This window comes from Callorhinus ursinus, unplaced genomic scaffold (assembly GCF_003265705.2).
Source record: "Callorhinus ursinus isolate GAN/ISIS: 27379988/994484 unplaced genomic scaffold, GSC_fseal_2.0 scaffold19, whole genome shotgun sequence".
Taxonomy (NCBI): Eukaryota; Metazoa; Chordata; class Mammalia; order Carnivora; family Otariidae; genus Callorhinus; species Callorhinus ursinus.
In genome coordinates, this window is record NW_027397081.1 from 975,295 (window position 1) to 1,002,259 (window position 26,965).

The 26,965-nt window shown below is 45.0% G+C and overlaps 1 protein-coding gene across 8 annotated transcripts; it reads right to left on the minus strand.

The window, feature by feature from the left end:
* Positions 1 to 7,500: 7,500 nt before the first annotated feature.
* Positions 7,501 to 26,794, minus strand: MMP27 (matrix metallopeptidase 27). Of its 8 annotated transcripts, none has more exons than XR_012381460.1 (11): positions 23,151 to 26,794; positions 22,136 to 22,374; positions 20,949 to 21,097; positions 20,725 to 20,853; positions 17,963 to 18,124; positions 17,663 to 17,783; positions 16,293 to 16,423; positions 15,318 to 15,477; positions 13,940 to 14,043; positions 8,696 to 11,542; positions 7,501 to 7,708 (listed from the first exon to the last, which is right to left on the minus strand). XR_012381460.1 is itself a non-coding variant. In XM_073903655.1 (10 exons), exons 1-10 carry the CDS (start codon positions 23,250 to 23,252, stop codon positions 11,415 to 11,417), a joined length of 1,425 nt encoding a protein of 474 aa, XP_073759756.1. In that variant the 5' UTR covers positions 23,253 to 26,794; the 3' UTR covers positions 8,110 to 11,414. The 8 variants fall into 8 exon arrangements, 3 of the variants coding, with proteins under 3 accessions (XP_073759756.1, XP_025749158.1, XP_025749159.1); XR_012381459.1 differs by lacking the exon at positions 7,501 to 7,708 and having other exon boundaries at positions 8,110 to 10,335; positions 11,345 to 11,542; XR_012381458.1 differs by lacking the exon at positions 7,501 to 7,708 and having other exon boundaries at positions 8,110 to 9,376; positions 9,913 to 11,542.
* Positions 26,795 to 26,965: the final 171 nt, after the last annotated feature.

Here is a 26,965-nt window from a genome sequence, read left to right on the forward strand (position 1 = left end):
CCACTGCACGAAAGAGGACTAGACGCTGGGAGAGAAGCCTCCATGAGGCCCAGGGGGTCCTGGGGCCCAGAGGCCCGGGGCGCGCGGAGAGGCTGGGACCCAGAAAGCTTCACGGGGGCGGGGGAATAGCGGGTAAAGGGCCCAGAGGAGGCTCGGAGCAGAAGGTCAAGGTCAGGGCTGTGCATTTCATCAAAGGGCGGGGTGCCGCGGCCCCGGGAAAACAGGGCCCGCGCCTGCGGGGTGGCGGCAGGAGTGGAGGAGAGGAGCGCACAGCCACGCTTGAGCTGGGTCCGAGGGCCGCGGTAGGCCGCACGGTTTACCGGCGAAGAGAAGGTGCGTTCGAAGCACCTGCAAGACATGGGGCGTCGATCAAAGACCCGGTGACCGACGCGCTTCTGGCGGCCGCGTTCTCCCCGAAGGGACTCCGTCAAGGGCCGTGTTACCGATAAGGGGAGAAAGGGGTCCTGGCTGCCCCCCGCTATGTCAGGCGAGTCGGCTGGCCTGCGGTTGTGCCTGGAGGCTCGGGGGCAGGTAGGCACGACCGTCCCAGGGAAGCGGTGCGGCGTCCCTGCAGCCTCCGACCCCGCACCGAGTCCCTCGTTGGCCTGACTCGGGGTTTGCTTTCCTGCGGGAGAGCGGAGAGGGTGGTTTCGCCGGGTGCGCGCCTCTGCCATCTGAACAAGGCCTGTTATTGTGTAGCCGGCACAGCTGTCGCGGGGGGCGCCGTGGGGGCAGGGCGCAGCCCCTGCTGTCCCGCGCCGTCATTACGGGCGCGGGGGGCCGGCGCGGACGCGCAGGAGGGGCCCAGGCCGCGGCCCGCGCAAACTCCGCGGACTGACGGCCCCTACGGAAAAGTCCCGACCTGCTCTTCGGGGCCACCGTGCCCTCACCCGGGGAATTTCGGGAAGGGGCCCTGAGTGCCTTAGCTACGGAGTGAGGGGCTACGCCAGTCCTTGGTGGGGCTCTGGCCTGATTGCTAAGACGGAGGTCAGCCGGGAGGCGGCTCGCGGATTTTCCGTCCTTGCAGCCCAAATGCTCCGGGAGGCCACTGCCATCTGGTGGCCGGATGAGGAAGCACACCGGACTGTCCCCGCTCCCCAGCCGTGGTCCCCGTGCGGTTGCTATGGACCTTGGAAAGTGTCTCCCCGAGTTCCCCCATCTCGCTCCTGCCCAGGGGCGGTCTCTGCTGTTCGTCCCTTGAGCATCACTGAGGAAAGGTCTATAGATATATAAGCATATATACAATTTAGCCTTTCTAAAAGAAAAAAAATAGGCGCATATATTTTTTAAAAAATTATTTATTTGATAGAGAGACAGAGTGTGAGAGAAAGTGTGCACAAGCAGGGGGAGGGTCAGAGGGAGAAGCAGACTCCCCGCTGAGCAGGGAGCCCGTTGCGGGGCTCGATCCCAGGACCCTGAGATCATGATCCGAGCTGAAGGCAGTCACTTGACCAACTGAGCCACCCAGGTGTCCCAAATTTTCAGTTTTTTAATCGTAATTTCTGGGTTTGTGCCTTATGTAGGAAGAAAAAAAAGGTCTTAACAATTCTCTCGCGTCTTCTTGGTACCCTGGCCTGTGTTGCGTCATCTACAGCAATGGGGAGGAAGAGATCCTTTTTACTCAGTGGTGTTGGGAGGACCTCAGGCCCCACCCACCCCATCTTGCATCAGAGTCCCCATTTTATCAAGCTCCCTAGGGGATCCACCTGAAGACTGAAATCAGAGAAACACAGCTTTGCATTTTTCCCTCTGTGAGGCAGCGGTCCGACCCTACGGGATAGATGGACGGACACTTTCTCAGCTCACCCAAGGTTCACTAGGTGGCGCATGGGGATTTTTAAACGATGCTGAAGACTCAAAGATTTAAATTCAGAAAATGGTGAAAACCAGACTTGACTTGCTGGTCACTCAGCTAGGAGGGAAAAACGAGGCTCAGGGGCGCCTGGGCGGCTCAGTCGTGAAGCGTCTGCCTTCGGCTCAGGTCATGGTCCCAGGGTCCTGGGATCGAGCCCCGCATCCGGCTCCCTGCTCCGCGGGAGGCCTGCTTCTCCCTCTCCGGCTACCCCTGCTTGTGTTCCTGCTCTCCCTCTCTGTCTCTTGTCAAATAAATAAATAAAATCTTTAAAAAAAGAAAAACGAGGCTCAGGGAGTGCGAACAGGTGTGTGCCTCCGAGCAGTGATCCCAGAGTGCCCGGGCCCATCGTCTGAATGCTTTATGCTCTTCTGGCCATTGGTTTCAATGTTCTTTCACTGGCTGAACTTGGTCTTTTCTTCCTGATAAATGCCGTGGAGAAGAGCAGAACCTGACGGGGTGCGATCAAGCTCTAGAACTTTCTGGGAACATCAGCCTCGCCAGGATGGGCCCCATCTGAGCTGGCGCTGGCCATCGGCTGGTCACCCTCATTGCCCGGGGCGGCCACCAGTGCCGGAGCCCTCCCCATCTGTCAAGCAGAGCCTGGGGGGGGGGCGCAAGGACGGAGGAGGAGACCCATGGCAGCCCTCCTTGGGCAAGAAGAATAGATCAGGAATTCTTATTCCCTCCCAGCTGGTCACACATCACGAAGAGAGGACCGTTCTGTCTATTCCCGTGAGCAAGCTCCCTTTGGAGTGGTTTGTACAACTGATTTGATGAGGCTCCTGATGCCTCAGACAGATTTCAGAGCCCTCGGCGTTCAGGTGGGTGTTGGTCCTTTCTGGGGAAGCTATTTCTCAACAAGCTTTAATCACTTAATCCAGTGTCCCAGAGCCGGAGGGCCAGCCAAGGGAGTGGCCTATTGTCTTGGGGGATTGAATGACTCAGAGGCTGGCTCTGGTTTGGTAAACAGATGGCGTCCAAATGGGGGATTTCCAACAGATAGGATGGCTCCCGCCCTGGGGTTGCATTTATGAAGCGCCACTCAAGAGCAGCCAAGTGCTGGAAGGGGGAGGAGGAAAGGCTTCTCCAGGCTGAGAAGGCCGTTGCAAGCCACCGCACACCCTTTACTCGGAGCCCCACTCAGAGTAGCTGACGCGAACCAGCTCTTCTCCTCTTCCCTCCCCAACCCCCGGAGGCGGGAGCTTCCTCCCCAGCTTTATAGGGTGAGGGGCACGGTGGTGCGGTCACAGGGCAGTTAGCTGAAGGGGCTCCATGTGTGCTGGGCCGTCTATACTCATTATGGAAAGTGGGGCCGTCTGTGCAGCGGTTTAGGGGCGATAAGAAGCCTTCCCGCGTCCGGGGCAGGGCCTGCAACACGCAGCCCCGAGAGAGCTCACTGGGGACGTGAGCAGGTGGACTCAGCCTTGTCAGCCCTCCAACCTGGCCTCCACCTGTCGTCCTGGGCTTTGCTTTCTGTGCTGTAAGATCTTGACCCGCCCCAGTGGCGTTAGCAGGACAACAGAGGCGGGAGGGAGGCCGGGGGCAGTGGGGGTGGGCAGTGCACACGGGCTTCCAGAGGGGGGGTCTCCAGACCAGCTGCATCAACATCACCTGGGAACTAGTTAGAAAGGCCCCATCCAAGACAGGCTGCGTCACAAAGCCTCAGGGTGGGACCCACACTCTGTATTATTACCTAATAGGCCCTCTAGGCAATTCCAATCCACCCTAGCCCTCGAGAACCCCTGTGTCAGGAAGTCAATGGTGCTCAGAGACAGGCTGGGCCAGCATCATCTGGGAGCTTGCTGGAAATGCGGGGTCTCAGGCCCAACCCTCCTGAGACTCTGACTTAATTAGTCCAGCAGAAAGGAGCCTAATTATGGGTAATTTTAAAAGCTCCCAGAGCAATTCTGATTGTGCTATGGACTGAATGTTTGTGTCCCACTCCCCCTGCCAAATTTGTATGTTGACATCCTAATCTGCAGTGTGACAGTCTTTGGAGGTACGGCCTTGGGGAGGTAGTTGGTTTAGACTGATCATGAGGACAGGGCCCTGATGATGGGATTGGTGCCCTTCTAAAAAGACAGTGGAGTGGGGAGATCTCTCTCTCTCTGGACACAGGCCAAGGAAAGCCCCGTGACGGCATCACCAGGAAGAGAACTCTCATCAGAAGGCCGCCGTGCTGGCCCCCTGAGGGTCCAGCCTCCAGGACTGCGAGAAATAAACATCTGTGGCTGAAGCCACCCGTCCGTGGCATTCTGCTTCAGCCGTCCAACCGATGAGGGCCTGCAGCTCAGGCTGGGGATTGCTGCTCTAAGAAAGAAATTGTGAGATGCATGTTATGTTCTCCAGGAGAAAAGCTGGTCCCAGGGTGTGGGTGATTTTCCTCGGCAGGCTTACAGCCTGCCCTTCTGCAGAGAGGGATAGGTTTCAGAGTTCAGCGGTGGCAGAGGGCCCAGGAGTTCAGGCCAGGTGTTCTGAGTGGCACCGTGTCAGCAAATGATACCTTCGGGTTCGCTCCAGGGAATGAACCTGGGAGCTCAGACCAAGCTGCTGGTAGTGTGAGCGACGGCCCCGAGAAGCAGGGCTGGGGGGGAGGGGTGGTGGGCGTCCCCCTGGGCTTCCCGCAGCCAGGTCTAGTAAGAACACTGCCAGGCAGGTCTGAACACGAATTCTTCCTTTAAAGCAGCTCCTCCTTCCTCTTTGTAAAATGGATTTCTCCTCACCAGCATTTTCTCCTTACCTCTTAGCCTTACCTTGAGAACCGAATAAGATCACACAGATGGGGACGTGGTTAGTGAAATACTAACTTCTAACGGTCACGGTTGTCAGTCTTTACGGAGTTCTAAGCAAATAGCCTGCAGGCCAATATTTGTAGCTATTTTGATTACTGTGAAATAAAGAGGGTCCCAGGCCGACAGCTGAGACGCAGACGGGGTCCCCACTGTCTCTGACAACTGCGCTTCGAGGGCGTGTCTCCGTGGACAGGCCACCCCGGGTCCCATCACGTGTCGCTTGCTGTGCCATCCGATTGCTTAATGGGGAATGTACTGCACTCCTTTTTCCTTTACACACGTTGAGAAAAGAAACCACAGGAATCGTGAAATCCGACTTTGGTGAAACGTGTTGCGGAAGAGCCAGGAAGCCCGTTGCAGTCGAGCCTGCAGGCTGCTGCAAGTCTGGGGTGGGTCAGAGAGCCAGGTTCTTACAGGCACTCGGGTTGGCGTGGATGGGGTGCTTGTTCAGGCTCGTGCTCTGCGAGAAGACGTGGGTACATGAGCCAGGGTGTGGGGGTGCCTAACGCTTGTCACATGACCCTGGCGAGAAAGCGAAGGCCTCAGAGCCTCATTTCTTCATCTGTGAAACACAACAATATCCACTTCAGGATAAATGAGATCCCGTAGGGCACATAGCTTATTGTGTTTAATGAATGGTCACTATTGTGATCATTTAAAAAGTCCTTACACACCGGGCTTCAGGGGCGCCTGGGTGGCCCAGTGGGTTAAGCATCTGACTCTTGGTTTCTGCTCAGGTTGTGATCCCAGGGTCGTGGGATCAAGACCCCTGTAGGGCTCCACACTCAGTGCGGAGTCTGCTTCAGAATCTCTCCCCTTTCCCCTTTGCCCCCCACCCCGTTCATGCTCTCTCTCTCTCCAATAAATAAATAAAATCTTAAAAAAAAAAAAAAGAACTGGCTTGAGATAAATATCAATGAAGTTAAGGACTTAAAAATAACAGCATTTTGTGTTAACAATGGAGACCCAACCGGGCAGGAGCTTGGTTCTGATAACGGGCGGTTCTTGCCATTGGCAGGTAGGTCTGAAAGAGGGCTGTTTTTCTAATTTGAATGCAATGACTGGTATGGAACATGATGAAGTGAGGTTTTTCTGTTTTTTGTTTTTTAAGAAATGCTGCCTCTAATCATACATTCTTGAATTGATTCTTTTTGTTGTTTAAGTTCCATTCTTATAGAAAAAGTGTCAATACTTTGTGTAAAGTGTAATACTTAATAAAATGAAGTCTCAGTGGCGCTGAAGGCCAGAATTCGGCTTGCAGACCATTTAGCAAGGAGGCGAGGTAGAGTTCTCCTGCATCACGGACAAGAGTTCTCCTCAAGACGGCAAATGATGGAAGTTTTCTCACTTGGTAAAGTTTTCTACATTAATGACAAATGTATTTATCTTTTCATATGTTTGCTAAACAAAACTGCGATGAACACTTGATATAGCTGACTTCGCGTACTTTTGAGAGTCCCACTTTGCTTCGATCTGGGCCGCTGGGGGCTCGTGCTGCCTGTCTCTCCGTCCCTGCTCTACAAGGCGTGCCCGCTTCCGACGGGGAGGGTGGGCCGATGGGCTGGGAGCCGTGGTGAACCGTGCGGGGTGAGGTAGGGGGCTCAGGGCACAGCGCCCAGGGGCCGACACCGGCAGGACTGTGTGCCCACGTGCCTGAGTGCAGTTGGTGTGGGGCCGAAACGTACAACACCGTCCGTCTTCAATCTGCTAATGACGAGGGATCAGTTTTCAGCTTCTGCTTGCCTCTCTCCGGGTCACTGCCCGGGTGACCTGACCCAATCCCGGGTCTCCACATGGCGATGGGATTTACGCCCCACGCTCTGGCTCGCCTCTGAACTTCAGACCTGTGTATCCGACTGCTGCTGGACATCTTGATTTTCTGCTCAGAGCTGTTCCTCCCCTGGCCCGAGTGCCCCAGTGAGCATACGCTCTGTTCTTCCAACTGTCCAGGAAAAAGGCTGGGTTGCCCTTGCCCCCAGGCGAGACATCACACTGCGTCCGTCCAGTCGATGAGCCCACCCCGTCGTGCCCCCTTCAGAGCACACCCTTGCTCTGTTTCTCCCGGTCACACCGTCGTCGACTGTGCTAGGAACTTCCTGGGCCTGTAGCTGGCTGGCTCAGAGCAGCCAGAGGGGTTCTTCTAAAATGGAAGGCAGGCAACCATCCTGTTGCTTCTCTTCTCAAGTCTCTCTAGAGTCTCAAGTCGATATAATGGCCTGTGAGCCCCATATGGTCGTCTGCCCGTGGCTCCTCCAGGTTCATCTCCTCGCCCTCAATCTCCTCCTACCTCAGTCACAGGAGCCTCTTCACTGCTCTTCAACTCAGCCTCAGGGCCTTTGCACAGAACTGTTTCTCCTGGGGTGCTCTTTTCCCCGAGACATGGTTTGTTTGCTTGCTCAGCTCCTTCAGATTTTAGGACTTGAGTCTTCACTAAGAGCTCTCGGTACTTCATCCCCAAACACCCCACGTGTGTTGCACCTTACTCAAAGTATTCGTCATGCGTCAATGGGGAAACAAATCACCGAGTATTGGAAACGGGGGATTGAATGCTGCAAATTAATTCTAAGAGCAATGGAAGAGGCCCAGAAGCCTGCGGGGACAGTGAAGAACCTAGAAGTTAGAGAGGGACCATATGACCGGATCCATCACCTGGCCGGAGCCGAAGCTAGAGCCCTGAAGAGACAGCCAGCACGAGAGATGCTGCCCCGGGAGGGAGGGGAGACCGTCCTCCTCCTCAGCTCCTGCCCCTGGACAATGGGGCCCTGACACGGGCTCTGCCTGCAAGGGGCAGCACCCTGCTCCCGCCCAGACACACTGCTCTAGTGTGTCTCAGAGCATCAATCAAGCTTGACATATTTACAACTTTTTGTTTATTTGTGGTTTCTCTACCTTGGCCGGAATATGGGGCCCATGAAGGCAGGGGCTCTGCTGTTTTGTTCAGGGCGATATCCTTGGCTCCCGAAACAGTGCATGGCACCAGTAGGCCCCCAGTAAATGTTTGTTGAATGGAAGCATCCACCTCAACAGACCATGTGTCTGACTTACGGCAGGTACTGAAGACCTACATATTGAAGAAATGAGACCGAGTCACGGTCATATGACCAGCTAAGTGTTATGTGAAAAATAACAGGGTGCGTCTTAGTTGAAATCAACACATTCACTAACACAAGCCTCCTGAGAAGATCACATTCATCATAAGAACCTTGTAACGTATGATGCATTTTCATATGTGACTCTTTCAAACCCCTAGCGTCCTATTTCCAGAGCGTTTTAGACTCCTGTGCCTTCCGTTTCATCCTCATGGATTTGTCCACTTAGAGTCCTCCCTGTTGGGTTCTTTTTGCTTTCTAAGTTTTAAAAATAGCTCAAGAAACCTGAAACTCTGAACTCAATTTGTCAAAAAATAAATAAGCTTCAAAATAAATCTTGTACTATTTTTTACTAATAAATTGAACACCATAGTTCAGAAATAAATAGAAAAAATATTTATTAAATCTCAAGATTAAAACCAAATATGGCTTTATGGTCACTTAAGCAGTAAAAGCTGCATGAAACTATGAAGAGTGGTCAGACAGAAACATTTCTCTGTTCTGGAAATTTTTCCCTTTAAGGGAAATCCAGTGTGGACTATTCTGTTGATACTTTCCTGATCTCTTCTAGAAATCACATTTTAAGTGACTCCTATTAGGGAAAGCTGGATTTTTATTTTCCTGTGGAAACTTCAGGTAGATAGCAGTATCTGGGTAGTGAGTGAATATAGACTTAAGGTTTAGGATTCTGTGACCAGTTTAAGGAAGTTAAAGATATTTTTTAGCTACTGAACTTCCTTTTTAAGATTCTTTATACCTGAAGACAAACAAGGGACTGAATTTCAGCCTGAAGATATGTCATGTGTTTAAAATATCTTCAAGACCGAAAGAAAAACATTCTTCTGTTTCCCTGGGGAACAAGTGATTCATTCAGGCGAACGCGGAAGGAGAGTGGACCCGACCAGCAGGAAGGTCATGGCACGTTCCCTCTGTCTCCAGGCAAGAGGAAAGTGCAATACCTTCTCTCTGTGTGAATTCGTTTCTGTTCCCTGTCTGTGGCTCAGATCTCCGACAAGCATAACGGTTGTCGACGCGGTCCTGGTCAAGCTTGCTCTTGAAGCTCTTTCTTTGTTTCCAGACCTGCTCACAGACCCTGGAGAAAACTAGCGCATGCAGCAAATTGAAACAAGCTCTGTCGTTCCAGTTAATTTGTTCCCAGTAAGTGGATGGCACAGCTGGGAAAGAATTGCTTCCTAGTTTATTCCAATTTCGGGAAACTCTGAGATCGGCTTCTCGTTTTTCCAATCGTTTGTATTTTGGGGTACGTTATTAAGTTCCCCTAATTGAATAATGATGGCACGTGCTCTGCCTGAAATCCTAAGGTGACCCGTTAGTCCCACTCTGAACAACCCTCTGAGCCTGGATCTCTTACTATGCTTTTTCACAGATGGAGGCACTGATGCACCCAGAGCTCAGGAACTTGCCCAAAGTCCCGCAGCTACCAGGTGGACTAGGAGCGACACAGACTGGAGCGGTTTGGCGCCAGAGCCCATGGTCCCGCCCAGCCTCCAGGCTAGCCAAGGGAAACTGAAACGCTTCTTTCAGGAAGGAAGGTGAACATGTATTCTGGTGCTCTTCTCTAGGAGAAAAACCTATCTTCTGAAGCTGCTTTTCCAAGAAAGCAGAGGCCTTGATAGCACCTTGAAAAGACAATAAAACAAAGGGAGTTTCACTGCTATACATTCTAAACAAAAAATTAATAGGAACGTGGGTTCCTCATAGAAGGCAAAGCAGGGAGGGGGTCAGACAGAGAAGCAGGGCCTGGAGGCCCAGGAGACGTGGCTGGGAGGTGGCCTGGCGAAGGGACAGTCACTTGGTGGAGGGTCTTACAATCCCCATAGGGTTTTGGAAGTCAAGTTTAAATTTCAAAGGCTGAGTGATATCATCTGACCTCTGGGTTATTCTTATAAGTGTTTACTATAGCTCTAATCGTCAACCTGTATTCCCCAGAAAACCGTGCTTTTAGATACCCCACTGGGTTTAAAATAAGATTTTTTTATAATTGAATCTTGTCCTCTCCTATGGATCAATATTTTTCTTGAAAATCAAGGAGAAAGTAACTGCCCATAAGCAAATCTGAGTGCAATTTCAGATGCCCCCCCAAATTATAATATCACAGACATTTATGCCACAGAACTGAGAGTAGACGAGAGGAAACAAAAGAAGCTTGACCAACCTTTGAGAATCAGCGCTATGCCTCACTGCTCTTGTTAATCAGTGATATGAAGTAGAATTAACATATAGTACAATTCACTAACTTTATGCAGTCTTAAAAAATATACTCATTAGTGTTGCCAACGCCATAATTGTGACACAGAACATCTCCATCTTCACGTTCCTTTGTGTTCAGTCTCTTCCCTATTCCCCACCCCGGCAAGCAGCGATCTGTTTTCTATCATTTTACTTTTGCCTTTTCTAATTTTTAGATATAAAGGGAATCATGTGATAGTGAGTCTTCTGTGTCTGGCTTCTTTCACTTACCAAAGGCTTTCAAGATTCCTCCATATTGTTGCACGTGTGGTTTTCCGCCATCTGGATGGATGGACCACAGTTTATCTGTTTACCGATTGATAGACATTCGGGTTGTTTCCAGTTTCAGCTGTCACAAAGAAAGCGATCATTAACGTTCATGTAGAACCATTTGCATGAGCGTGTTTTCATTTTTCTTGGTAAATATTTAGGAGTGGGGTCATAGGTCACATGGCAAGTGAATGTTTAACTTTATAAGGAGTAGCCCAACTGTTTTCCAAAGTGGCTGTTTAACTTTTTATTCTCACTCCAAGAGAGTTCCGGTTACTCAACCTCTTCTCAGCACTTGGTATTTTCAGTCTTTTTCATTTCAACCATACTGTTGGGTATGAGTGGTATCTCGTTGTGGTTTGAATTAGCATTTCCTAAATGATTAAGATGTTAAACATCTCTTTATGTGTTTATTTGCCACTCAGCAAATATTCTGGCCATTTAAGAAAATGGAGTTGTTTGTCTTCTTTTTGGGTTAGAAGAATTCTTTCTATATTCAGGGTACAAGTCCTTTATCAGAAACATGTTTTGAAAATATTTTCTCCTAATGTGTGGCTTGACTTTTCATTGTTTTAATGTTTTTTGGAAGAGCAAATGTTTTCAGTATTGATGAAATTTAATTCATCAGTGTTTTCTTTTATGGTTCATGGTTTTTATGTCCTATCTCAAAATCTGTTTAAAGCCACAAAAATTTTTTAAATATTTTCTTTTAGAAGTTTTATATTTTTGATTCTTCTACTAGAGGTCTATGACTCATTTTGAGTTAATTTTTATGAACCATGTGAGGTAGGAATCGAGGTTCTTTCTGTGTGTACATATGGATATTTGATTATTCCAACACTATTTGTTTTACAAAGACTAGCACATCTACTCTATGTTAGGTATTAAGCTGTACTCTTTAAAATTTACTTTCTATTCCAAACATGCAATAACTCTTCTCTATGTCCCTTTCTAATAGAAATCTGGGAACAATGAACTCAAGGTAGGGAATGTGATTATAGGAATTTCTGAGATTTTCTATGCATATTTTCTATTAGGTGACACTTGCTCAATCTATCACCTCATCAGAATCAAGTTCAACTGACAACCTTCCATTTTCTGGGTCAGAAAATTCATGAAGAGGGCGCCTGGGTGGCTCAGTTGGTTCAGCGTCTGCCTTCAGCTCAGGTCATGGTCCCGGGGTCCTGGGATCGAGCCCCGCGTTGGGCTCCCTGCTCCGCGGGAAGCCTGCTTCTCCCTCTGCCACTCCCCCTGCTTGTGTTCCTGCTCTCGCTGTCTCTCTCTCTCTGTCAAATAAATAAATAAAATCTTTTAAAAAAAAAAAAGAAAAAAATTCATGAAGAGCTTAGCCAGCCTTTTGTTTTGAGGGTGGAAAGGTAAAATTTAACCATTAGGAATTTAGAAACTCAACAAATACATGGTGTAGCAAAGAGGACAGGAACTTTCCATTTATGGGTTTTGGCTCAGGTGAAACCCAATATTTCAAACACAGGGAGGAAAAGTCAACGTTTCTTGAGATCAGTGTATATAAAATCTGATTTTAAATTCCTTAAGGAATGGTTAAATGCATTAGCCTGTGCTTGGGAGGTTAGAGGGAACACATTTTCCTTCTCCTACTGGTTTCCTAATTGCTGGGGGAGCACCTGTCGTGTAATACGTCTTGTATCCCTTGAGGCTCTCGCTCCTGTTTGGCAGGGGGAATAACTTGTCTGATTTGGTGAGTTTGGGAACAGAAACCTGGCACATGTAACTCCATCCTCTTTCTTTCTCTTTGGGCTCCATGCAACCTACAGAAGACTCACATTCTTGGGGAGACTTGGTTCTTTCCAGTTCTCCCCAGGACTTGTGTGTAAGTACGTCTTCTTCTAGAATTTGATATTAGGAAACTAGCTTGCCCACAGGTACATTTACTAATATAAGTTTTATCAGTAAAATGGTGGCATTTTCTCTCCCAACTGAGCATCATTTCTCGGTGGTTTCAGAATATGGGTAGGGATGAGGCTTGCAGTTTATTGGGCCTCCAACTGCAAAGGTCCAGACAAAATAGGTTGCTAAAGATTGGTTTAATAAATGTCTGCAGTGTTTAGTTATTATAAGATACATGGCTTGCTTTTTCAAGTTCACAAAGCATAAAATAGGATTAAAGTACAGCGAGAGTTTTGCTTATGCATGATAACTTCCTGTAAAAAGAATCAGGCAGCTGAAAACATCCATGGAATCTTTGTCGAATAGATATCTAGAACGAGGGCAGGCAACTTATGTGAAAGAATAGTTCTATTCCACTTTGAAGCAGAATTCAGATTAAAAGACCTCTGGAGGTTTATTTTTGGTCCATGAATTTATTGATAACTATAGATTTTTTTCAGCACATGAACAATACTAAAAATAAGCAAGTTTAAATTCTTATGATAAAACATCTCTGCTCCTCCTGAATGGACTCCTTCCTCACTGATACTAAAATCAGATAATGTGTTTAATGGTTCTTCACACCGAAACCACGTATTGATTTTCATTATTCTGGTGGTGTTCTTTGCCTTGGGGTCATATTCAAATTGCTTTGATCCACGGAAGAAATAGAAGAATCCTAGAGAGAGAGAATCATCATTAGTTATCTTGCACAACTCTATGATGGTTCCACACTTGTTACCTGTATGCATATGGAATAAAATAATTGAACATTTTGGAAAGAAAAGAAACTTGTGTATTATCCAGATATATTTTACTTTACTAGTGTCACATGAGAAATATTGTTATTTTTATTTCCCCAAGGAAGAAGCCAAGGTCTGAACATGAATGTCAAGGGGATCACCACCTTTCTAGCCAGACTGTGGTTCACACCAGAGGTACTTCTACTAGGTTTCAGAACAAAGTCTTGGCCGAGGGAGAAGAAGGCCCCTGTGGGTATGGGCCTCGTACCCTATATCCTCATCTTCGTTGGGTTGTTCTGCTCTATCTGTTTTAGGTGTTAAGGTTTTGTGTGAGATTTCACTGCAGTAAAAGATGGTGTCATTCAGAAAACTTTTTAGACTCCTGTTTACTCCATGTGCTAGGTTGTTTTCCGTGGTCTAAGTCTGAAGATAGAGTAGCTAGACTGGACCTTACGTTGCCTGAGGTGCTTCTAAAGCTGTAGATTTCTGCTTCTGACCCACAGTCCTACATCTGCGTCAGGAACTCTGAAGAATTTGTCATTTCTCACATAACCCCCAAGTGCACATATTAAACCATGCACATAATAGCTTGAGAGTCACTGTCCAGTTCATGTGCTTATCATTTTTCACACTTAAAACTCTTCAGGGGGATGACTTTCCAGGGCTCTCTTGGATCAATGATAAGTAAAACTAATTTTGGTACTTTTTGCAGGGATTTGAAATAGTATAACAGAACCTATGATTCAGGACTCACTAATTCGGTTGGTGAGAATGCCTGCCTGGTTAGAGTTTATTATTATGGGTACTCGAGAAGAGCAAAATTACATTAAAACTTTTACTCAACTAATGAATCGTTGAACACTATATCAAAAACTAATGATGTATTTAGCATGTGTTGGCTAATTGAACATAATAAATAAATAAATAGTGCAAACCTTAAAAAAAAAAATGGAAGCAGTTACATTTCTGTACTATCTTCTCTCTCAGCCAGTGAGGTCTTCCAAGTATCCTACAGGGTTAGGTACTGATGCTCACCTTTATGCTGGAAAGCAGCATCGACTCGGAGACCAATTCCTGGGAAGAACTTCACCACTCTCCGTGGGTACCCTTTGTCCATGCTTTGGGTCACTTCATCATACCTGCATGCAGGGGTTGGAAAAGTTTCCAGGGGATCCTTGTTTCGGGGAGCTTAATCCTTCCACTGCCCCACTTGGGGTCAAATAGGGATGTGGAGAAAAAGTAGCCCTTATACAGGAAAAGTAATTCGATCAATAATGAAAAACATGTCAAAGATTATGTTTGGTTGAATCATTTGTAGTGTCTCGAAAACAAGAAATGATGAGGGGGGAAAAGCCACATCATTAATCAGACTGATGCCATTCTGAGGGACTATTAAATCAGAGTACGGGCTCATGAAACAGACTCTGAACTACAGAGAACACACTGGTGGTGACCAGAGGGGAGGTGGGTAGGGGAATGGGGGAAACAGATGATGGGGATGAAGGTGTGCACCTGTTGTGATCAGCACAGGATGTTGTATGGAAGTGTTGAATCACTATATTGTACACCAGAAACTAATATTGCACTGTATAATAAGTACATTGCAATTAAAAAAAAAAAAGAAAAGAAAAGTAAGGGCTCAGCTTGGAGCTTTCACAGATTTTGACCAGATACATTTGTGTTATTGGCAATTTGGTTGGCATCACCAGCTTTATTATTTTATCTTATCTTTATTCTATTTTTTAAATTTTATTTTATTATGTTATGTTAGTCACCATACATTACATCATTAGTTTTTGATGTAGTGTTCCATGATTCATTGTTTGCGTATAACACCCAGTGCACCATGCAGAACGTGCCCTCTTTAATACCCATCACCGGGCTAACCCATCCCCCATCCCCCCTCCCCTCTAGAACCCTCAGTTTGTTTCTCAGAGTCCATCATCTCTCATGGTTCGTCTCCCCCTCCGATTCCCCCCCCTTCATTTTTCCCTTCCTTCTCCTAATGTCCTCCATGCTATTCCTTGTTCCACAAATAAGTGAAACCATATGATAATTGACTTTCTCTGCTTGACTGATTTCACTTAGCATCATCTCCTCCAGTCCCATCCATGTTGATGTAAAAGTTGGGTATTCATCCTTTCTGATGGCTGAGTAATATTCCATTGTATATATGGACCACAAGACAGGAATCCATCAAAATTATCTTTATTTTTTTTTAATGTTGGAGAAAGATCTTTGGACTCATTGAAACATTCTTTTGTTTGGTGGGTGTCATCTACCCAAGATGGGCTTCAACATAATTGGCTTTAAGAGGACTATAGGTTAGTTTTATTTCTGCCCGTGTTAAAGTGATGCTATGTGGATATTTTCTGCAGAATAAAATGAAGAGGTTGATTGTCTGCAAACTTACCTCCAGCACCAAATGCCCACAAAGAAGTAGGTTTTTCTGTCACTGTGGTCACAGAGGGCTGCATCAATTTTCATCACATGTCTTGGAAAGCCAAGTGTATGGATGGGTTTAGGATAATCTGGCAAGACAGCATATCCTCTGATCATCCAGAAGTTGTCATCTAGGAAGACAGAAAGTGATTACCTTCCGATCTAATACCCAGAGGGAAAAATAGATGTCTTAAGAAATTTGAAAATAATTAGATGCCTCGTCTCTCAGGATTTAGTTGCCTCATGTCCCCATTTGTTCTTACTGCCTTCTTTGGCTGCTTTTATCATTACGATTACACGAATAACACACCCCGATAGTTAACAGTGAGCATGCTCACTGGTATGCATGTCATTTGGTTTCACTGGATTATTTCTCTAACTCTGACGAAAGAGTCAACTATGTTTGGACATGTTCTCCTAGATTTCAGCCCCCAAGTATTCTCAAATGCAAGTAATCTGATGAAATCCATATAAAAATAGCATTGATAACAAATATAAGATTCCGGTTAAATTTGAATTTCAAATAAACAATGACTAATTTTTAGTATAAGTATATTCAAATATTGCAAGGGACATAGTTATAATAAAAAATTATGTGTCTTATCTGAAATTCAAGGCATCTTGTATTTTTATTTGCTAAATCTGACAACCGTAGTAAAATGGGAATATAAAAGAGGGATGGGTTCCCTTTATTTGGCAGAAAAAAGATAGTTTTTTAGTTTTTTACCATACAGGTTTCTTTTAGCTCCTGTGTAGTTGGGATGATGTTTGTCTTCACAGCCACAGAGAACCCCTGGATAGTTTTTCTTTTTGAAGGAACCCATGGTCATGGCAGAAGCGCTCTCCATCTGGCCCACGTGTGAATATTTTGTTTCTTACCCCAAAATACCCACCAACCAGTTCAGGCTTCCAGAGACAGAAGAGAAATCGTGATGGGCAAAGTTACCTTTAAACACTAGGATCTTATCTTTGGGGCTCTCATATGCGGCTTGAACATCACCTGGCAGGGACGGCCAGAATGAAGAGATCAGTTCAAATTCCACATTAGTGATATCATAGTAGATCCTCCATACGTGCCTGTGATGAACAAAAAACACTTCCACAAACAGCCTATATTGCAGTGGAAACACTGTAAACCTAGGCCTGTCTTTTATTTAATTGATTAGCGTTCTCCTCAAATAATTTAGAGCATTCACACGATTTTCCTCAGCCAATGTAGGTGGTTGTGAGCTCACTTCTACCCTGTGACTGTAAAGGACACGATTTGTGCCCACTCTCCTGGGAACTTAGAGTAGCAACCTACCCACAGAAATCTCAAGTCTGAGTGCTCAATGGCCTCCTTTTTGCCAAATCAGCAATACTCAGAATTCTAAGGCAACACCAAGCATCTAAGAAAAACTTTTTGGTCTGATGTTTGCTAGAATAAAGAAGTATTATCATTGCATGGTAAAATATTTCCTGAGATGTTCCCTTCTGGCTGTAAAGTTCTGAGTCCCTGAATGAGACTTGAAAAGCCCTTCCTGCACTGGGCCGCCCCTCTCTGATGTCCCTGACAAGTGGCCTCAGCCTCTGTGGTGCAGAGCATGGTGGTGGTAGCATGTCATCCGAGGGCTGTATAGCTGTGGGTGGAAGGAGACTGATTTCAAATATTCTTTCCTTGTGCCCCAGTGCTTGTGAGATGGTCTATGTCTCAATCCTTTGTTCTGAAAATATAGTCGTGGTAAACACAAGTGACAGGCTATGTTGCAACTGAAGTCCAGTAAGTTATACACGGGGAGAGAAGAGAGTTCTTACTACAGTGAACACTTCACTGATGCAACATGAAGGAATCATGGTCATTCATGTTTATCAGCTGGCACTTTCAGTAGAAAAAAGACCTAATTTTTATCATTTGCTGATTTCCAGAGTGTGAATACTCCAACCATGGCCAGTTCCAAGCTATAGAAGTGATGTGAAGTGGTTTACAAAATTCCCCAAAATTTAGCCATTGGCTCCTGAAATGGTGTAGGTCAGCTCCAGCACCACTGGGATTGGTGTATTATTTTAGCTAAGAAGTCACTGAAAATGACTCTACTTCACCTTCTTATACAATGGCAATTAAAAAATTTGCTTAAGAACATTTTAAAAATTAATTTATCAAACAAGCAAGAGATATATACACATAGTAAAACATTCAAAGAGTATGGGCGGTTATAAAATGAAAAGGAAAAGGAACACGTTCTCACCATCCCTGCGATTTCCTCCCTATTTACCCCCAAATCTCTTGAAAGGAAAAATATTCATAGGAAGTTGAGGTGTTTAAGGGAATGGGTTTACCTGCCTTTAAAGAACATTACTTCTCGGCGGAAGGTGGTGATAGCGTCAAAAGTCAAATCAGGGTCACAGGCATGGGGTACCATGGCCTCCTTTGGCTTAGCAGATGTCTTAGGTAGACTTCCTTTGATGAGAAAAGAAATAGCACCGTGAATTAAGAAGGCATGTGGAAATACTTACAGAAGGATCTTACCCAAGGGGATATTTTCTTCATGGTGATATTTCAAGAAGTGATTTTTTCACTTCCTTTCTGGAAAGTTTCCTATTTAGTTCACGTATATTCAGATTTATGAGGTTGCTCACCATAGATGGATTGGATTCCACTGATATCATCCTGAGAAAGTGGGTATTTGTTAGGATCCAGAGAGACATAATTTGGAAACATCAAAGCTGTCTGATCATTGGAGTGAGAGAGTCCCAGTGCATGACCAAATTCATGAGCAGCCACAAGAAATAGGTTGAATCCTTAACAAAAACAGGAAAAACATGGGTATGTGGGTCAATCAAAAGAAGAATGGTTGCATCTGAGATTAGGAAGTAACTAAGGGGAGAGAAGGAAAAGCTTGCCATAGAGTGGATAATTCTTATATGCTCCATCATTTATCTGGGAAATATTTCAACACTAGTAATTGGTATTAGTCATATCATGGAGAACTATGATCCAGAGCAAGCAAATGGCAGGAAACAGGTGTGTGAGAAATAGATATTACTAAAAAAAATAGAAGCCACCAGTTTTTGGTTGTTGCTGGGCTGTACTGGATGTGATCACATTTCTCCTACTTGTATCCTTCAGAGGTTCTCCATTGGCTGTAGGATCAAGTCCAAACACCTTACCATGGCCCTCCATGATCTAGTCCCTGCCTTTTTTCCTGACTCATATTTTGTTCTCATATTTCACGAGCTAACCACACTCAATCATTTGCATCTCTCATCTGTGCCATGTTCCTTCTAATCTCTATGTCTTACTACCTCCATGCCGTCTACCCAGAATATTATCTCTCCCACCCCTGTTTGCCTAGTTCTTCTACTTGTTGCTCAGGAAACCTCTCTAGAATCATCTCCTTCATGAGGCTTCTCTTACTTGCCCCCTCCTATCCTGGCTGAGTTAAATGCACCTTTCTGCATTTCCAGAGACTCAGTGTTTAATTCTGTCACAGCACGTAAGGGAATGCACTGACTATTTCTTTCATGAAGTGATGCATCTTTTCAGGGACTGTGTCTTAGCCACCTTTTATTCCTGGTGACTCTTGAACTGCCTATCAGTAGTGGATGCTTAATAATTGTTGCTGGATATCCAGGTGTTTATTTGGATGGAAGAATGGTTAGATGTGCCTCCTATACACCATATTGGAAGTCTCACCACGCATGGTGAAACTGCCTTTTTACCTCTCTCTCTCTCTCCCACTAGTCTGTTAGGTTCTAAATATAAGACTGTCCATGGATTTGCAACTCAGCCTATGGATCCTAAAGAAAAGGCTGAGCCTTCTATGATGGAGCCTTGTCCAATGATGTTTGCACAAAATAAACATGGAATGACCAAGGATTATTTAATGGTCCTTTAGGCTTTTCTGCTCTGGCCTTTGCTGGTGCCCATTGTCTGGCTGTCAGTATCGCTGGGTGTGCTTTTGGCAAGATGGGACAGGGACTCTGAAAGAATTCAAACTCAGGTCATCTCAATGACTTCCAAAGCTTTATGCTAGCTTTTCAGACCCTACATGGTCTGGATCCTATTCACCATTTCTGCCACAACCCTGGTACTTGAGTCGGTTGGGTTATTCTTTCCGGAGCACTCCCTACTCCACTTTGCTTTCTGAGTTCCTGCTTAGCCTTCAACTCAGGTTTGGTATCACTTCCTCCCCTGACCTCTGTGTTTGGGTTCAATTTTTTTTTACGCGCTCCTACTACATTGCTATAGTTTCCTTTATCCCAGTGTTGGTCATACTGATTTTAATTGCCATTTGAGTGTGTCCCCTAGACTGTAAACCCCTCAAGGGCAGGGTCTGTGTCTCGCACACTATCGTGTACTCTATATCACGGAGCCTGGGTCATGGTGGATGTTGAGTAAAGGATTTCTGATTGACTTCATTTACCAAAATTGTAGAGTATCTATCATGTGCTGATTTGCAGAAACTATGAAACTGACCCACGGACTCTCTGGAGTTACTTGGTGAGGACTGCACTGTGTGATCTTATATACCACACATCAGGAGAATCATAGCTGCTTTCCTGGGACCCAGGAAACCAGATACCAGACCCAAGGTGACTGTTGTCAATGACAGTAAATGGAGTGGGGAGAACCCTAAAGTCTACTGAGCCTGCTCCTTTGTTCGATGCACATATTTTTACTGTGGTAAAGTTTTGATTTTTGTTTGAAAAGTAATAAAAATTTTCCTGTTTTAGTACCAGGCAGGCATATTAAAGGAAATAAAATCAACTCAGTTGGTCTGAAGGAATAGGTTGAACGAAGATTAGGGTCTAATTCCTTGGCAGATGGGTAAGTGTTAGAAGAGGAAGTTCATGCCTTCAGATTGACCTTCTAGGGGCCATGGGCCCACAATACCATCCTTTAATCACTAACTCAGAATTACTACCTCCCTAGAGTCTTCCTCAACTCTGAAGCTAGAGATGACTTCTACCATTGGTACAACACATAGCACACTCTGCCTTGTGGGGTGGTGTGTGGTCTGGGCCTCACACCACACAAGATCATGAACCTCTGAAGGGTTGGAACTTGTCCAGTACAACTCTGTGGTCTGTTCAATGCCTTGCACAGTTCCAGGCCCACAGTGGACCTTCAGGCATTGTGGGTATATGAACAAGTGTGCGAGTACACGAAGAATGCTCAGATCATGAAAGGATTAGCATCTGTATGAGAGCATTGTGTGGATAAGGCTCTGACCTATACAAGCACAATTATCTAATAGATATTGAACACTTCAATCAGTGTCATCTTGGAATATGGAAACTGTGGGGAAATTGGGAAGCAAAAAAGCAACTAATTGCAAAGCTATTTCAGGGATTCTTTAGAATAATAAAATTTGATTCATGAAGAAAATTGGGCTCACCTGCTCCATCCTTGGTCCAATTTTCATCCTCATCGAAGTGAGTGTCTCCACCCAGACCCAGACCGGGAGGAAAGGCATGGCCGAGGACTCCCAAGGGGCCATCAAAATAACGAGGACACCGGCCATGGACTGAGATACAGTTCACAGGGGGGAAGAAAATGTCAGCCTCTCCAAATCTCCTGAGATGGAAATAGCCATACTTTTTTCTCTGCTGGAAACCTTACCTCGGGTCCTAAAGGCAATCATGATGTCTGCAATCCCCTTGGAAGTCTTGGTGAATGTTAATGGAGTAACTCTGCTCCACACTTCTAGGCCATTCTGGATAGCCTCATCCACATCTGCTCGTGCCATATCTGGAGTGTAGTTTATGATTCTTCAAAAATCACCAAAATAGGTCAGTTGGTGATGACACATGCATGTAGGCACACAAAGACAAAAAGATCCTTTCTTATAAATCATATGCTGCACTAACGGATAGTGTCATGCTGTTCTTGGATTGGTATAATATGTTACTGTTTAAATAAAGCACAGTTACGTATGCCGTGTGATCCAATCCTGTCATCCTCCCTGTTTATCAGGGAGGATAATAACACTTCAACAAATGATGCTCAGAGAGGGTCAGTGACTTTCCTAAGATCACATCCTGAGAGGGAGAGTATTAATCTCAGGTATATGCTTGCTGTGTACATGAATGGAGATCTGCTTTCTCAGATGGCTTGTGGAAATCAGTCTTATGCATGTGTCATATATGAAGAGTCTCCCTTGAGAGCTTTCAAGAGTTAGTTACTCAGGAAAAGATTTCCCTCTGGTTTATATTCCCTATCTTGCTAAAGCTATTTTTAACCCCTAAGACTGAAGTGAAGAAAGAGTTATGAGAAGTACTTCGGGGCCTGCCAGGAGGGCTTGAGAGCCACAGTCAAGGGCACCGACTCAGGTTGGAAGCACACCTCAGCCCCCTTTCCTTGAGATGCCTGGGGGCAAACTCCACACTTCACCCAGGGTCTACCTGAGATTTGATAACTCTCGCCCACAGGTGTCTCTAACATGAACGGGTTGCTCCAGGCTCTTCCCATTTTCTCTTGAGCATACTCCAGCCGTACCTTCAACCATCTGCAATCAGATGGCTGTGCTTCTGGTCCTGACTTTATATGCAAGTGGCCGAGGCTAGAGATTAAAGCATATCTGCCAGAGCCAGTCTGCTGGTAAGACTTGACGATGGTAAATAACCTTTTGTTTCAGTGTCCCTGTGTTTCAGGTGATCCCATCAGTGGTGCCTACATCCCAGTGTCATGGGGAGGATGGAATATGTGAGACCCATGAAGGGCCATGCACCTAGGAAGTGCTCGGTACAATTAACTGTTGCCTTCCCGTGTTTGGGGACTAGGGGGAAAAGACTGTGCACAAGCGTTACCTGTATGTGAGGTTGTATCGTCTCCACCCTGGGAGAGTGTAGCCATACTGACCCACGTCAGGCACCCCGCATCTGGGTGTCTTCATGATCTCAAGAGTGTTTGAGTCCAGTTGTCCAGTCACTGTCAATCCAAAAAATGCTTGCATTTCCCGAATTTTGCCATCTAAGAGACTCCTGTTCTTGCTTTGAACAAGATGACTCCCTTCCATTTCAAGAGAGTAGAACTGGTTGAGATATGCCTGACCAAAGAGACAAAAAAAGGACACAAACTACAGGACAGCAAATCTATATCTCAGGATAAAACAAAATCATCTGAAATCCTTTTCAGGTGGGAAGAAAGAAGTAAGTAGTGAGGGGAAGGAAGGAGCGAGAGAGGAAAAAAGAAAGGAAGGAAGCAGAGTCATCCTGCCTCTTCAGTTCTCAACAAGTGGCTGAGCTGTGTGTGACCAGAATTATACAAACCCCAGAGCCTATAAAACTCCAAACCTCCAGGGAAGACAATCAGCTGATTCTGTGTGTTAAAGGATCACACAGCTTACACATGTCTACTTTCATTTTGGTGTCTCCTTAAAACAAATCCTAAAAGAGATACGTGGTTGTTCATTTTGCCAATTTAATTAAGGTAACCAAATATGGCAAATTCACTGGACTGATTTTTAGAGGGAATCTCCAAGGCAAAGTATTTGTCATGCATGTAGGGGTAAGGGGACCTGAAAGTTGTAGTTGGGTCCCCCTGGTTGGTAGGGACATTCTTATATAGAGATCTCCATTTCTCCCAGGGCTGTCCCCTTTCTACTCCCTCTGTCTTCACTTGGACCCATTGCTTGAAATGGCAGCAAATCCTCCTTTCCCACCCCTACCCCCACCCTCCACCCCATACATGGTTACTTGGTGTCCTTAGAGCTAGGGGAAAGTACCAGAATTTGTAGGAATTTGCTTTCTTTTTAGGTTCCAAGATAATCAATAAAATTCTTTTTTTTTGATAGTCGTTATTAAACATGTATTGAGACAGTACCTGCGCCAGCCGCATGTTCTCTTCAGTGTCCATCTTTCGGTCTGTAGGAAATGCAGAAGAAAACGTTATAAGGAGCAAAAATTGAAGCAGAAGGCTCTTCATTCCTCTCTCTTTTCTGTTGAAGCCTGTTTCTGTTTCCACAGAATTTAGAAAACAAGAGTAAGACGTGGCATGAATTGGCTTGTATCATCATTTAATTAATACCAGAAAAGGACATTTGCCATGAAGTGTGTCATGATATGCTTTTTTTCCCCTTAGGTTAACTTGATTTTGCAATCATGATCTGCAGTTTTTGAGTAAACACAATCACTGTTCATTATTGAATTGAATATAATAGGAAGCCACCCTCCAAGTTACTATTGTCCTTGCAAAGTTGGAGCTCTTCTTATCTTTGAAGTTCTTGAGAGATTGTAAAGTAATTTTCTTTTGAACAAAACCCCAGAATATCTTGGATAGAAAGGTATCACAAAAAGACAATTGGATCAGGAGTCAGATTACCGTAATTAACTAGGATAAACAGCCCATGTTTGTTGGGGACCTGCTATTTGCCTGTCACCGTTAACTGAAGCATGAGTAAGATACCATTTCAATCTTGTTGGGGAATTCAGACATGTACAGAAATTAATGCCAGATGAAACTGAGGCGAGTGGCGAAATGTGCACTGAAGATTCCAGAGTGTGAGAAGAGCCAAAGGTAGGATTGCGGCTGATGAGTGTGGTCTAGCGGCTCAGCCAGGTGGGGATTCCTCTGGCTCTTGAAGAATGAAATGGGTAGGATGTAGATGACACAGGGGGTGTGTGGAGAGCCCGAGGAAGTAGGCAGCACAGCAGAGATGAGCTTTGGGAGATCTGGCCAACTGATGCCAATATACTTGAAGATAGCCGAGGGGGATGGGGGTGGACAGTGTAAAGGGTACAAGGAAAATGAATGTTTTCCATCTTTTCATGCCTAAGAATGTCCCTTATTCCATTTGACACCTGATTGAGAGCGTGCCTACAGAATTTCAGACCAAAATAAATTTTCTTTAAGACATTAGAAGCACGCTTGCATTGTTTTCTAGAATCTAGTTTTGCTGCTGGGAAGTCTTTCATTCTGATTCTTGATGCATTTTCTTCTGAAAAATGTTGGGAACGTTCTCTTTATGGAGATATTCTGAAATTTCATAATGATGTCTCTTGATGTGGTTTTCTTTTCTTTTTTTCTTTTTCTTTTCGCATTAACTTTACTGGGCAGTAAGCAGACCCTTTCATTATGAAAACTTCAAGAAAAATTTCCTCTGTAGTTTCTTTGATAATTTCTTCCCACTCTATTTTCCCTTACCTTTTCTAGAATACACATCTGTTGGACCTTGTGGGTTGAAATTCTATGCTCCTGATATTTCTTTTACTACTTTCTACCAACATTATTTTCCAGCCCAGTTGTGTTTTTAGTTTCCAAGAGCTTTAATTATCTGAATATTTTATTTATTTTCTTGCATTTTGTTAGTGGTGTTTGGATGTAGAATATACCTTGTCTTTTGAGGATGTATAGTATTTTTAAGTCTATCTTGACATTTTCTTTTGCTCCAAGAATTGTTTCTATTTCTTCAAACTTTCCTTCTGGTGCCTGTTTCTCACATTAGGAGGTTTTTTCACATATTTAGAGACTCTGTGCTGTGCAATCTGTTTACGAATGAGAGACCAGAGAGCTGACTGGAAGCCCTGTGAGATGACCTTCACTGCAGGGAGATGAGGTGGGTCCCAGATGTTTCATGTGATGCATTAGTTGGGATATGATTTGGTTGAATAGAGAACTCAAACTAACAGATGACTCAGAAAACAAAAACTTATTTCTCCCTCACTTAAAAGAAGCACAGATTGGGTAGCCCAGGGCTCATATGGCAACCCCCATCCCCGAGGATACAGGCCGCCTCCACCTGGTTGCGCCGCTCTCAGTGCAATGCCTCATGGTCTCCAGGTGGCTATGGTTGTGTCTTCATTATAGGCAGCAGGAAGGAGGACGGCAGAGAAAGCAAGCTCCCAGTCTCTTTCCAGAAGTGCACACAATACTCTGCATATGCATTTTGGCAAGAAATTAAATGCTGGCCACACCTAGTCGTAAGCAAGACCACAAAATGTATTGTTAGTTGGTTGTATCACGACCTCAAATGAAATTGGGCTCTTATCACACCAAGGGAGTGGGGAGAAGGTGTTAACATAGGTCAGTGTCAGTATCTTTAAGTCTTCTTTCTTGGGCTGTGAAATTTCTCCAGAGGAGACTTCTCCAATTTCCCATCATTTTAATCGTCCATCAGCAAAGATGTAGGAGATGCCTCTGGCATGCTTTCTGCTTTTCTCCCAAGTGTTAGCCTAGAGCCACCCTATGCACGAAGGAACGGAAGGATGAACGCCCAGCCTCCCTTCCCTTCCAGATTTCAACAGTGAAAGGTGTTGGCTAGGCTTCTCGGGAGGTTCAACTGGCACCAAGCCCCAGTTGCACGGCGTAGAAACCTCGATAGCGCCCTTGTCTTGGCTTTTCTCCTCTAACTCACTCTGCCTGCCTCCCCACCCTTGCTTCCTGGGAACATGTCCCCAATAAAACAACTGCACCAAGGTCTGGACTTAGCCTTTGCTTTTGAAGAAATTTAACCCAAGGTAAAAAGTACTCTATTTAAATTCTAAGCTTAGATTCTTGGAGCTCTTGTATTCACATAAAACTTCAAAATACCACATATTGTCAAGAAGAGAACTTTACAAAAAGGAGTAATTTTTGAATTCTTTGTTTCACTTCACATTGCTGTTCACTTGCTAAGACTCTGCGAAATATGGTTAAAGAAATAATATGAACTCAGTTCTCATCTCAACAATGTGTGTATATATATATGAGGTTTGGGGCAAGAACCTAGCATAACTAGCAGGTGTTCTGAATCTCCCGTCTTCATGCTTGTAAAAAGGGACATAAGATGTCTTAGAAAATATGATAGTCTGAAATTGACTTTCATGTTTGCACTTGTTATATTGACGCAATGAATTATTTCTCTCTCTCCCTTTCCCTAGCACAGTCCCTGGGACATATAAGTGATTACTTATTGTTGAATAAATGAATGATAGCATATCCTAGTTTGTTTTCTCATCTTGTAAAATAAGTGGAGAAAAAGTGTGCTGACATATTTGAGGGAATTTGTAAAGGAAATTGAATATTTACAAAATATTTGTAAGTGGAAACTAAAAGTTAATGTCAATGTTATAATTCTGACAAGAAAATAAATGGCTGCAAATATACTGAAATTTGCCATTTGTTTTCATACTTTATATGAACTATGTGGTAGCATCTTAAGAAATTATAGATCACAAGTCAGTCATTTAATATATCTATTTCAAACTCACTTAATTTTTGAACCAGAATAAGGTACCGAATTACTAAATTATCTGTGAGATGTAAAAACGAACTGAAACGTTTTTCCATTTGTGTCTTCCTCAAGCCATCAAAAGGAATGAAATCTCGCCATTTTCAATGACGTGGATGGAACTGGAGGGTGTTATGCTGAGCGAAATAAGTCAATCAGAGAAAGACGTATCATATGACCTCCCTGATATGAGGAATTCTTAATCTCAGGAAACAAACTGAGGGTTGCTAGAGTGGTGGGGGGTGGGAGGGATGGGGTGGCTGGGTGATAGACTTTGGGGAGGGTATGTGCTATGGTGAGCACTGTGAATTGTGCAAGACTGTTGAATCACAGATCTGTACCTCTGAAACAAATAACGCAATATATGTTAAGAAAAAAAAAAGAAGAAGAAGAAGAAGATAGCAGGAAGGGAAGAATGAAGGGAGGAAAA